This window comes from Eschscholzia californica, unplaced genomic scaffold (genome assembly GCF_041429995.1).
Source record: "Eschscholzia californica isolate CP2 unplaced genomic scaffold, dmEscCali1.0.p SCAF_4, whole genome shotgun sequence".
NCBI lineage: Eukaryota > Viridiplantae > Streptophyta > Magnoliopsida > Ranunculales > Papaveraceae > Eschscholzia > Eschscholzia californica.
In genome coordinates this window covers 12,080,453-12,094,753 of record NW_028238461.1, presented here as the reverse complement: position 1 = coordinate 12,094,753, position 14,301 = coordinate 12,080,453, and the positions used below count along the sequence as shown (strand labels likewise).

At 35.9% G+C, this 14,301-nt stretch overlaps 1 protein-coding gene across 1 annotated transcript; it reads left to right on the top strand.

Moving 5' to 3' along the window:
• On the top strand, positions 1 to 13,029 carry LOC147542754 (homeobox protein knotted-1-like 2). Its single transcript, XM_086673007.1, has 5 exons — positions 1 to 769; positions 872 to 994; positions 1,100 to 1,253; positions 11,895 to 12,133; positions 12,616 to 13,029. Exons 1-5 carry the CDS (start codon positions 383 to 385, stop codon positions 12,772 to 12,774), a joined length of 1,062 nt encoding a protein of 353 aa, XP_086529133.1. The 5' UTR covers positions 1 to 382; the 3' UTR covers positions 12,775 to 13,029.
• The last annotated feature ends 1,272 nt before the right edge of the window (positions 13,030 to 14,301 follow it).

Genomic DNA, 14,301 nt, shown 5'->3' with positions numbered 1-14,301 from the left:
GGAAGACGAGGAGAGAGAGAAAGACTGGTAGTCAAAAAAAAAAGTGTAGAGAGAGAAAGATAGGTTCTCCTTGTTTGTACGCTAAAATCACACCCTCCAAGAACAAAATTCAGTAGCGACCTCTCTGCAAGCTAGAGAGAGAGAGAGAGACTCCATTTCCAGAAAATCACAACTCTCAGTTGAACTATCTATTATAAACCACTAACACGGCACCTCTCTCTCTCTCTCTACATATTTTCTCTCTCTAAAATCTATCTCTCTCTATCTATCTACTAGAGGAGTATAATTGAATTATAAAAGCCCTCTCCCTTTTACTAGAAAAAACAGAATTTCTCTCTCTCTCTCTCTATAACTTTCACTTTCTTTGTTCATCAATTCATCAATGGAGGATCTCTATAGTCTTCATCCTAGTATGAATAATTACCCATCATCTATGACATCATCAGATAATAATCTACTTCCCCAAACCCCAGCAAACTATCATCATCATCATCATCAAGATGATGGTAGTAATTTACTAAGTTCAATACCTTTTCATGATCATAATAATCGAATTCCTTCTATGAGATTTGGGTCATCAGATCATCATCAACAACAATTTATTAGTTCAATATCTGAAACTAATTCCATCACTGATGATCAAAGGGTAGTAGTTTCAGGAAATGATGATGAAGATGATGAAGTTATGATGATGAGTTATATTAAAGCTAAAATTGCTTCTCACCCTCGTTATCCTATCTTACTTGATGCTTATATTGACTGTCAAAAGGTAAAACAAATTTCCTCTCTCTCTCTCTCTCTCTCTCTAGATTTTCTCTCTCTCTCTAAGTTTCTCACTCTCTCTCTCTGTTTCTTATTGTTAATTGTGAAGGTAGGAGCACCAATGGAGATAGCCTGTTTATTAGATGAAATTCGTCAAGAAAATGATACAAGTAAAAGAACTGTTGTTTCTACTACTTGTCTTGGTGATGATCCTGAGCTTGATAATTTCATGGTCTCTCTCTCATTCTTTCTATAATACTTTCTCTCTCTCTAGAAATTAATCAGTGGGTTTTGTTGTTTTGAGATGTGTTTTTTGATTGGGTTGGTGTGGTGGCAGGAAACATATTGTGATATATTAGTGAAATATAAATCAGATCTTTCAAGACCTTTTAATGAAGCAACAACATTCTTGAACAAGATTCAGATGCAACTTTCTAATCTCTGCAACAACAAATCTTCATCCAACAGAATTTCTTCTGCTGCTAATTCTGGTATATCAATTTAGTACTACTATTCCTCATATATATACACTTGATTTTTTTAGGATGTTTAATCTGAAAAATGGTAGGGAACAAGAAAAATTAGGCTAACTCTGAAACAGAAATCGTATGTGACTTGTCGTTATTCGTGTTTCAGATAAGAATTCTACCCAAAGTCTGTCTAATTTTTCTTGTTCTTTAGCATTACTTTTCAATATGCTAGAGTATAAAGCAGGCCTATTACTATTAGGGTTTCATTTATAAGATCTTTATTTCACTTGGGTACTCAAGGAATCAAGGTCTTAAATATGAATATAACAATATCAGTAACAAAACCTTAAAACCCTAGTTTTTCCCTTTTTTATTAGAAACAACCTTTTAGTTTTGGGGAATGTTTGCTTGTTTACACTTGGAAACTCTTTCTCTCCCTCTATCTCTAACTGAGAAATTAGTGAACCTAGTTAGCTCTTTGATAATACTAGTAACAGTGATGAACCTGGAATCAAGGTTTCAGAAAAAGTAGGGTTTTGAACAGTCCACAGTCATGGTTACTTTGGGACTTTTTTTCTTTGTTATTTTTAAGTTGTCCAATCATCTTGTTTCGTGTGTTTGTCTCTTTTATCTGTTTGGTAATTTGATTATTCTGGTTTGGACGTTAGTTTTCACATGCACCATAGTGTTTTTCCATTTTTATCACTCTGTCCCCTATATTCTAGGGTTTTTCTTTGTTCAACCCATCCTTTTTTATTGTTGATTTTAGGCCTTTAGGGTGGATATAATTGAGTTAGCTAGGTAGGTCTGCCTTCTAGAGTTAAATAGATCTCTTTAAAATCTTCAAATTCATTGCAAATGTCTAAGTGACTAGTATTCCTATTAGGAATATTGAATCAATATCACATTTGCTTTGTATTCATATTTGTAGTATAAGTAGTTAGCTAGGTAAAGATCCATGTATATATGTATATATATATGTGGCCAGCCTTCTCAAGATTCGGCGACTATACCATGGCACGGTATCTATTGACGAACGTCTTGAATATGGGTCCATCTCAAACCCAAATTTCTATCTGCAAAGCAATTTTTGGGCTATAGTTGGGATATCATGTTCTTTTGGTTTGGGGGGAATAAAGAGGAGACATATGATTTTAGGGTTATTGATAAGGAGCTCTAAACAAATATTCATTATCGTGTTCGTCATACACACATGCATAGTGAAATTGTCTTGCAGTTTTCACTGTGGAGTAGGTTTTACAACCGTACCACGTAATGTCTTGCATTATTTTGTGTGATTGATTATCTCTACCATTTCTCTTCTTGTTTCTTGTGTTGCAATATGACATTATCTCCGTCTATTATTTCCGGTAGCATATTTATTGATCTTGGTAGCTATAATATTCTTAGCTACCGCGTGATTGTGTGAAAGGCTGATTTCACTCGACTCTTATAAGAAAAGTTTATTTTTTTTATCAACTAGATCTTCTTTAACATATCTTGAGGTTCTTTGGATGATATTTTCCATAGGGACTTCAATCTTAGTTCATTTTGCTTTTGGGCACCCATGCTTCTGAAGATATGGGTTATAATGATGTTATATATTGGTATTCTAAGGAGCTTCAAGTTCCAATGGTGCATGCTTTAGGTGCCAATGGTGCAGGAAGACCGGCCTTGGGAAAGCCCTAAAAAACTTGATCAGTCCACCCATCAGAAGATAAGAACTATTAAATATATGTTGTTCTATATTACCTTGGAAAAATTATCCTTGGGATTAGTTCTCAAGTACATAGATATACTAAATTATTAAACTAAAACTCAAATTTATCATTCTTATCATCTTAAACAATATAGATTCCTGGACAAATCTTTTCGTCCACACGTGATCGTAGTGGAAATACAAGTACAAGAGGAATTATGTAAGTAGATTTTCGAAATGATTCCTATTGGAGTCGATCGTGTTTGCTTATTAATCTTGTCTTCCATTCTCATCACTTTTTTATTTTTCTATGTTTTTAGATCTCTCTCAAGCTTCGCCTTTTCAGGCTGTGTAGAAGTATAAAATAACGGTTTATATGAAAATTTCGGCTGACACAAATTTAAAAATTTAACCAAGTACAGATAACATATCTTAGAGCTTGTCTAATTTTATGAATATATATATATATATATATATATATATATATATATATATATATATATTGTATTTATGGGGTCATGCTATTTTATGCTTATCTTCCTTGAAGAGAAAGCTGCTTGTTCTTTTGTTTCTAGGAGGTATCATGGAATTAACATGGGAATGTTCATAACTTGATAATCTTTTATTATAATAATGATAATGATTAAAAGATTTTCATATTTGTAATAAAAATTACATAAGATATATAATATTTTTTAAATAGCTTTATAGTTCCAAAGTACAAAATAACTTTTTGGTTTAGTTCCTTTAGTTTTATATAATTAGCTCCGGATGTCTTGTGTTTTTCCTCGTGCTCATTCGATTTGTGCACTATAATGCCTCCATCGTGGATATCCATGTGGAATGTTTATTGTCATTGCTTCACATGAGGAGCTTGTATTTTCGATTTTCAAGTATTTCTCCTTTTTAGAAAGGTAATATAGTATCTGTCTCGAACCTGAGACCTAGAGGGCGGGAACCAACTTGGTAACCCCTCCAACCAAGGGTTGTTGACTTCAAGTATTTCTCTCTGAAATTCTTGGAATGGTTTGAAAATATATTGATGGCACATCTTTGTATTCAAACACTTCTAGAGTTTAGTCAATCACACCCCTTTTTGTTGAAATTTTTTTCCTTCGAATAGCAAATTTTAGGGAACCTTGTCTAGTTATATGTATAGACGGTTTTACAACCGTCTTGTAATTTGTACTGATAGATGAGAATTTTTACGCATTTTGGACTTGTCAAGGATATGGTAGAACTCATTGTGGACTTAATAATGTTAGATTTGGACAAACTTAAATTGATGGAGACTGATTTATCAAGTCTGATTGTTAAAATTAGTATGCAGTTTGAAGCATTTTGTTCATGGCATGAATAAACAAGTTTATATGAATCCATGCATGTAGTTCTAATTGAGTTTAGTATGTATTTTAGAATCATCTACTAGAGTAACACATTAGAAAAGGAAAAAAAAGGACAGGGAAAAAGGAAAAGGAACCCACTAGCTACTAGGATTCTGATTTGTTGTACTTAAATCTTTTTGTTTAGGAATAGTTTTGGCTTACTTTTCTTTTTCCTGAGTTGTCATTTCTATAGAACTATATAGATGTAATTAGCACTATTGTTTGTTCTTCTTAATCTACTTTTATTATAATATGAAGGTTATTTTTCATAAACATTGCATCTGGTATATACAGTAGTATCTTTTTACCTATGGTCATTGTAGAACTCCGAAACTCTCCGTTACACTCGTTATTCCCTTGGAACCATCTCTTAGCTAATGTTCCAAACTTCTTTTGGTTTCCTTATGTCCATTTAAATTACACTAGTAAGTTGATTAGTGAATCAAGTATGAGGAATCTTCTTTTGCTTTCATTATGTCTGATGCTTAATGCATCGTAAGAGGACATAGTGTAACACCCCAAGCCTTAGCAGTTGCCGATATTCTCCCCGCTTTAACCACCTCACAGGTATGGGGTTTTGTTCTTGGCGAAGGCACCACAAGCCTATCCAAAAGGCCTCGGTACTTATTAAGCTTAAGCGTACACCTCAAAGCTTGGTGGTTTTTCTTCGTTGTTCTTCGTGTGGGGTTTGTTTTGCATTGGATTGAGGTAGATTTCTATCTCTGTATGGCTTGAATAACCATTTTCATACAAAAAACCTAGACAACTAGATGGCACTACAAACGTTATCCTACATTGCTTAGGGCGTTACAAAGTGGTATCAGAGTCGAGGACGGCTCTTCGCTGAGGGTGGGGGATCGTAATAGTCCCACATTGCTCGCAAGAGTGTCCAGAGACTGGGCTATAGGTGCACGCTCAAGCTTAACAAGTACCGAGGGCTTTTGGGTAGGTTTGTGGTGCCTTGGCCAAGAACAAAATCCCGTACCTGTATGAGGTGGTTGAAGCGGAGACAATATCGGCAACTGCTAAGGCTTGGGGTGTTGCACATAGTGTCATGGTTTTAGACTTCCATCGACGCGTGCAGTGGGTAGCACTAGGCGGAGTTATGCTAGAACGAAAATAACATTCTTTTTACAATAACAACGAGACGGAGCTAAGTTTGTCTCATGTAACCGATATATCCTTTGGACCATTGAATGATTGTTAAGTTTCTCTATAAAGTCGCCTCAGTGGACGAGCAACCTTAGACACACAACTAGTCATATTACTCAAGTACAACATTTACGAAAAACTTCAAAAATTCCTAGAAGTTAAGTTTGAAAATTGGGTCTCTATATTGTTTCTTTCCTAATTGGACATTTAGAGATAGTTTATTGAAAAGACTTCTCTAATGGGTGACTCAGAGAAAAAAATCTATAATTTACACTATCATATGAATGGATTAAGCGAATACTGTCCTCAAGAGGGTCCTCTACATTTAGATTCTCCTATCGAGGATTTATATAATAAATGTTGTTGCTATATCATTTTTGAAATTCAAATGTTGCTCCATGCAACATTCTGATGATGTCGAAAGGTGTTCTTTTGGATATTAACATCCAAATACTCAAATAATCCTTTTCGCTTTCTTCCTCCTTTTCGTTTTAATGGTGACTTGATGCAAATTGGGTAAACACTCTAGACGATCAAGTTAGTTTGATGTTTAGGATAAAGGAACCAATAGAAGGACTAGGGTTGGAATTGATGATTTCTTTAGGGTGAACTTGTCATGCTTGTATCTGTTTGAGTTGTTACAGCCGAAAATGGAGAATTTGCAGTGGTAAGATACCCGATGATCGTTGCGTGGTATGGTCATTAGAGAAAAAAGCTCAAGGTGATTGAGGTGACGAGGTCATTTCTGTAGATATCCATATTCTGCCACTCTGGTCAAAGTAGGTTTCAGGGGCAAAGTTAACTCAGACGCACTTCTTCTCTTAACTTTAGTCCAGAGTAGCGTTCCGGGTGCCTTGGAGATTTCTGCCGACCTCGCTACAATTTCTACGGCTAGAGTTGGACTTAGGTGACAAAACTCTTTCGGATCCATTCTTCTGGTAACCTTACAGAGGGTACGCTGGTGTGTGTGTGTTTGTGAGGCTCAACACATGCCTCTCAGGTTAATCTGTTGAATAACAGTCTCGTAATGCGATTACCAAGAATAACAGTCTCGTAATGTACTTTATTGTTTGGCTCGGTGAGAAATATGTTTAGTAACAAATGATTATTATCTTAATAATTCGAAAAGAAAATCTAAAACCTATCACCTTTCGGGTCATGGATTCTTTTTCTAGACGATTTTAGTTGGGTCTATACATACATGTTTGGGTAAACTAAACATGACCTAAAAATTTCTCAAATAATTTTTAGGTTCCTAGGGTGGGTGGGTAAACAAGGGAGGCCCTAGAAGCTTTTGAAGTTGATCTGAAAGCAGCAATGGTGTCTGTCTGTGGTAAGAGAGAGAGAGAGAGAGAGAGAGAATGTCAGTCTTTTAAAAGTGAAGAAGATAGATGAAGGGGGGCCATGGAGGAATGGGGCATATGATCATGATCGATTCACTCACATGTTACTCCCGGAATTTCCGGCACTAAAATTGTCCCTTCTTTGTCAGGGGTTTGATTTTTTGTTCTCCCTTCTTTACCATTTAGTGGTTGTCAATCGATGTTGGGTTCTCTCTCTCTCTCTAGGACGTTGTATGTCTTGTTCTGTGAGACCTAAATGTAGAGAGAGAGAGAGAAAATGCAGGAGGCCTTATCGTTTCTCTCTCTAGATTGCATGCAATTTGTTCTACTTCTCAACCACACATTCTTACTTACATAGTGGTGAGGTTGTTGGAGTTTGACTGTGTTGATGATGGGTCTATTAGAGAGAGAAAGAAAATGGGATTTGTGGGGGCAGTAGAATCTATTTAGGAGGTAGATTTTTGATGACCTAATTAGCTCTTTTGGGATGTTACTGTCATAGAACAGATTGTAACTAGGGTTAGGGTTTTGGGTAAATATCTAGGTTATGGTGTAGTTTGGTGGTCCTTGTGTTTTAGAGAGACGAAGAAGAAATAGAGAGAGTTCGGATGCGTGCCTTGCGGGTTATAAATTTTGAGGAAGTTGTATAGGGAAAAAGAGCAGCCGTGTATGTACTGTCATGTCACTCAAGTCACTACTGAACTGAAAGAAGAGACTAAACAATCTCCTTTTTCAGCCTTTTACCAGAACCCTTTTCGCCTCGTTTTTGTTGCATTCTTAAATGACACTATTTGTTATAACCATTTTTATGTGAAATTAAAATAGATCGATAAAGTTCATATTGGTTGAGTGTTAACATGACTCGTAAGGGTAGAGGTCGAGTCTTACCGTCTGAGAAATATAACTAAGGAAACCCGATGGGTAGGGCTCGAATTTTACTGTTTGACAGATAGAACTATTGATGTAGACTTTAGCGGAAGCGTAAAACTAATAGAATCTATTAATAAAACTAAGAAGAAACGATAAATAAACAATAATAAACAGAAGATAAACTAGAATAACTGTAAATAAAGAAGATGCAATCAAGGGTTTTTGTATTTGATAATTCAATTGTGTTTAACAAGACAGACTTGACTTCTCTTATATAGAGATTATACCTTTCCTAGTTAGACTCAAATAAGGAAACAAGATAACTACTAAGGATACTTTCCTTGATTGCTAGGACTCTAAATATGGAAACATTAAAATACTAAACTGGAAACTGTGTTAATATAGGATCCTGGCCGTTAGGGCCACTAGTGGTCTGGCCGAGAGGCCGACTAGGTGGATGGCCGCCATCATACTCCCCCGCTGTGGAACAACTTGCCCTCAAGTTGGTGTCGTCATAAAGCGGATCGTCCAGGTAATACGGATATATATCAACAATGTGGAAGGTAACATTTGCGACGATTTTGAAGGCAATCCTTAGTTCCCACTTTGCGCGAATTTTGTCAAAAAGTCGAAGAAGACAAATATGGAGAAAATCACCGACTAAAATCCGAAACCCATGATGCGAAGACTGTCGCAAAATCAATAATAGTGAATAAAAATCCAATAAACTTCTGCATCTCCTGTCATCTTTTAATGTGAAGAAAAAGAGTAAAGATACCCCATTCTTTGTCATGGAGAAACTAATCTTGAATTTCTTCATCCACTTCAAAACTCTTTCTTTTGCTTCCCTCTTAAGAACAACTTGATTTATGTGTTCACGTTCATCTTCATGAAGTTCATTAACCAAAACTCTATCATAAGTTGTCATGCGAAGAATTTGAAAGTAGAGAGAGGAAAAAACAAAGGATTTTGATAGTGAGCTTTGGAATTTTTCTTCTTTGATGATCTTCGATATAATTGGATTAAAAATTTCCTCCAATTCTTTCAACTGATCTTCAAGTTCATTAACTTCATCTAATTGATTCCCTTCTAACCAACTAATAACATAATCAATTACTTTCTCAATCTTTTGTTTATCATTAGTAATTGATATCTTGTTCCTAACTCCAGTTGTTTTATCTTCAACAAAAACATTCAAAATTCTATTAGCATCAATATCAAAACAAAATTTAACCTGTGGAACTCCTCCTGGTGTTGTTTGATTATCTTTTGTTCTTGTTCTTTCTCCTTCACAAACTTGAATCAAAACCCCAAGTTGATTATCTTCGCCACTTAAAATTGCAGCCTGAACAGCTGCTCCATAAGCTTCAACTTCATCTGGATTAATACTTGTATATAATTCTTTCTCATTAAAAAAATCTTGTAAAAGTTTTTGAACTTTAGGTGTTCTTGTTGATCCACCAACTAAAACAACTTCATGAACTGAAATTTTATCAATTTTAGCAACTCTTAAACACTTCTCAAGTGGATCTATACATTTCCTAAACATATCCATGTTCAATTCTTCAAATCTTTCCTTAGTTATAGGTGAATAGAAATCAATACCTTCATATAAAGAATTGGTTTCAATTGTTGGTTGTGTTGTTAAAAACGAAACATCAAAAGTTCCTCCACCAAGATCAAAGATCAAGATGTTGGATTCGCCGGATTTTGACGCCTTCTTGTCTAATCCATAAGCAATCGCAGCAGCAGCCGGTTCATTGATGATTCTCAAAACGTTTAATCCAGTAATCGATCCAGCATCTTTAGTTGCTTGTCTCTGAGAATCATTAAAATAAGACGGGACAATAATGACGGCATTGTGAGTCGATTGACTTAAATAAGCTTCAACAATTTCTCTCATCTTCGCCAAAATCATTGATGAAATATCTTCATCTGAAAACTGATTTTCTTCTTCTGTGTAATTAACAACGATCATAGGTTTATCACCAGGTTCAGAAACAACTTTGAATGGCCAATGTTTCATATCGCTTTGAACAGAAGGATCAGTAAATCTTCTTCCAATCAATCGTTTAGTATCGAAGATTGTTTTTTGAGGATTCATGACCACTTGATTTTTAGCTGCGTCTCCGCTTAATCTTTCAGTATCAGTGAATGCAACTTGATCGTTTTGCCAAACTTCTACACAACTGTAAGTTGTTCCTAAAACTAATCCAACTTTGTTTCTTTGGTGGAAAGGTTCTTCTTCAACATCATTGTTCATAGTGGTCGGAGTATGATGTTTAGGAGTTGAAATCAATGACGACGGGAATTGAGAGGGAAGTATTTTATGGTTCGAAACAACTAATTCTTCTCCAGGGATTAAATACAGATCAAATAATTGTTCCGGACATGGTTTCTTCATATCAAGAACAAAGTTTGGGTTTGATGATGGAAAATTACTTCTTTCTTCTTCTTCGGCCATTGAGAAAATTTTGTTCATCTTGTCAAGCACTTCTTCTTCAATACCATTGATCACATAGATAGAATTAACTTTGGAGTATTGCCTTGTTGATTCAATCTTTGTTTCTGCATGTGAATTAGGATTTGGACTGGAGAACTGCGAATTGTTTCCTTCTTCCTCCGTCTGAAAGAATTCATCTATCTTATTGTTGCGAACTTCTTCTGTAACAATGGTGGTCGAGAGAATATGGGATGGTTGTCGTCTAGAATCAAAGTGTGAGTCGACATAAGATGAATACTCATCCAAAGGAAGGAAAGCATATCGAAAAATATTTTTCAGTTGATTCCAATCATCAATGAAGGGGTTTCCTTGATCAACGAGGCTCCATTGCATCTCGTTGAATTTGTCGTAAACTCTTTCAGATAAGTGTTGTTCAACGACAAAGACCTTATCTTCATCACTAACATCTTGGTTTATGAACCAATCTTCCAACTGTTGAATCCAAAAATCTATATGATATTGACCATCAAACATAGGGATTTTGGAAACGACGTTAATTTTGTTTTGATCTTTTCGATCAACATAGAGTTGTTGTGAATCTCGAAAAGGATCCCAACCTAAACGTGGAAGATGCTTCCAACATTCAAGATGAGAAATATCCAAAAAAAAAATTATTTGTTTCCCGATTCTTGAGGCTCTGAATACCAACTGATGTAGACTTTAGCGGAAGCGTAAAACTAATAGAATCCATTAATAAAACTAAGAAGAAACGATAAATAAACAATAATAAACGGAAGATAAACTAGAATAACTGTAAATAAAGAAGATGCAATCAAGGGTTTTTGTATTTGATAATTCAATTGTGTTTAACAAGACAGACTTGACTTCTCTTATATAGAGATTATACCTTTCCTAGTTAGACTCAAATAAGGAAACAAGATAACTACTAAGGATACTTTCCTTGATTGCTAGGACTCTAAATATGGAAACATTAAAATACTAAACTGGAAACTATGTTAATATAGGATCCTGGCCGTTAGGGCCACTAGTGGTCTGGCCGAGAGGCCGACTAGGTGGATGGCCGCCATCAACTATTGAGTTTGATGAATGAAAAATAATAGGAGAGATTTAGACTTGAATAAACATAGACGTCCATCGAGAGAGATAAAGAGTTGACTACGAAAGAAGATCGTTGATTTTGTTTAGGTCTACAATAGGTTTTGACTTGTAGCCTTTTCTGACATTGCTCTCAACATTTCTGTGTGAAACTCATGGTGTTTGAAGTGGACATATGGGTTTCATGTTGGCCTTTAGGGATTGTCTAGTAGTAGTAGACTAGGATCCGGTTGGTTCTACTCCAATAGGTGTCATAGAAATATTTGTGTCGCTTATATGATTGGCATTTTTCCAATGGTAGTACACACCCTGAAGATTATTTGATGGTAGCTATTTTGTGCTACCTAGTTATGAATGTATTAGCCTATGTTATTCAAACGGTACAAAAAAAATGAAAAATATTTGACGATGCTATTATAATGTCCACTTTTGTATGTTGTTGGTTTGAAAATAAGTTGTTTTGAAACATCTGGCGAGTACTTTAGTCTTTATATGTGAATTTTATTCCATGTGCGTATAGTTTTGTTTATATAATTACTTGGTAGCATGTCGTATTTGTTATTTTTCTTTGGCATCGTTGACTTACTTAAAATTCATTTTTATTAATACATTATGAACTGCACAATTACTAATTTAAATTTGTATTTGTTGTAGATGAAATAGTTGGATCGTCCGAGGATGATTTGAGTGGCGGAGAGATAGAAGTTCAAGAGGTTCAACCAAGGCTTGAAGATCGAGATATGAAGGATAAACTCCTAAGGAAATACAGTGGGTATATTAGTAGCTTGAAGCAAGAATTCTCTAAGAAGAAAAAGAAGGGAAAGCTACCCAAAGATGCAAGGCAAATACTCTTCGATTGGTGGAACGTTCACAACAAATGGCCTTATCCTACTGTAAGTATTATCTTATCAGTCGTTGAATGTTAATAAAAAAGTACTTTGTTAATAATATAGAGAAAATGACTCTTAAAACTTGTCGATCCATCTTACTTTTCGAAGTTGCCCTTCTAATGCATGTTATATTTGTGTATGTGTTTGTGCGCTTTCGGTCTTTTTGATGTATATATGTCATGATGAAAAGTAGACTATACAAATCATACGTAATAATGATCTTCCGATAAACACAAATACGCACTCACACACGCTCACGCACACACTCGTACGCCCGACGCACGTGCACATGCACACATATATACACATGAAGGATCACACTAGCACACAGACAGGCGTGTGAAATGTGTGCTGAAAAGTACATATCTTTCTCCGAATTCGCTATGATCTTTTCTTTCCTAAGTTGAATTTATACCTTCACTTTCCCACATATTACTCTATTACTCCTAGTTTTGTAATGAAAATGCTTTTTGTAATTTCTGTAGGAAGCTGATAAAATAGCACTAGCTGAATCGACGGGGTTAGATCAGAAACAAATAAACAACTGGTTTATAAATCAAAGGAAGCGTCATTGGAAACCATCGGAAAACATGCAGTTTGGAGATATGGATAGTATCTCAACACCTTTCTTTATAAATGATTGAGGAGAATATTTTCTCGCGCTTTTAATCTCATCATGTGTATTATTCTCAAAAGCCGAAAACTGAATGTCCCTTTTGTTTCGTCGAATGCGTTCTCAATTAAAATTACTCTTATCTAATTTCATCCTAACAGTGAACTCAGAAATTGTTTATATGTGAAGGTTAGTATCTTGGTAGTCGTTGGTCGTCAGGAATTCCTAATATGTAGCTGGGGTAAATTTAATTATGCTTCTAATGAAGAACAGATTTGAAGGACCATGTGACAATATCTTGGCTTATAAAAACATGGGTCTTTTTCTTTCTTGCATTTTAAACTTGGGCTATTAAATTTTCTTCAAAAGGGTCGTTGTTGTTTTTTTTTTTTTCCTAAGGGTCGTCAACAATGACAGTCTGCTACCAACTTTACTAGCGTGAAGTGGTGGCGGAGGAAATAATTGAATTTCATCCAAATTTTACACCATGAAAAGTTATTTGATAGGCAAAGCTACGAGCCTTAACTTGTCCTTAAAGAGTTTATCGTGAGTACAAAAGATCCAACAGCCACGACGGTTGTAGAAGATATAGTTACAGTTCTGTCACAAGCAAGTTGTAGGTGTGCTCATTACTGTCTGTTCAAAATTGGGGTTGCTTGAATTGCTAGGCTTCCAACTGCCCCAGAGGGACTTCGGTGGAAATGTGACTGAGGATATTTGAAAGTTGGACTTGGATGGAAATGTGGCTGAGGATATTTGGAAGTCTGGGTCTGATGCCTAGCTTTAAGGTTCCGTATACGATGGACGTGTGAGAGGGAGCATCATATCACATGCAGCCGTATTGACCACCCCCGACCACACGACTTTGGATTGTGGAAGAGGGAGTCAATCTGGGTGAGCCAATCTACTTCGTAATCGAACAGTTTTAGAGAGGGAGTCAATCTGGTGAGCCAATCTAGTTCCTAATCGAACAGTTTTAAAAAGACGCCCGCACTTCAAATCTAGGCTCATTAATTATCTTGATGCGTCTATAGGCGCCCCTCTTTCTTTACTCAGGCATGCTTTCTCTCTCGGCGCCCCTAGGCAAGTCCGAGGGCACTCGAGACTAGGCGAAATCACTGTTGCGCTTGATCAACACCGAGGCCCACGTAAGTTCGAGTGGAGGTGGAAGTGGACCAGAGTTATTTATGTTACTTGTTAGTTTGATGTTACTAGCTTGATACGGTTCACAAAGTAATATGGAGATGCCATGTCACGTATTTGCTACTTGTATTGTACAATATTTTTGGATTAAAGATCTAATTATAGATTAATGATGATGATACAAGTCCTACAAAAAAAAAGTTAACAATAACTCTAATCCAAAGTTAATACTGGATCCGGATACCTAACTGCTCGTCTGACCCAAGAAAAGAGTTCAGATTCGTCATGGGCCTTATATGTAAGATAACACCCAACTGTAAGCCCGATAAATTGATGGTCATCCCGATATTATCAGATGCAATGGTGTGTTTTGGTACGCAGTACGAGTATTAGTACGCCACACACTACCATGTGA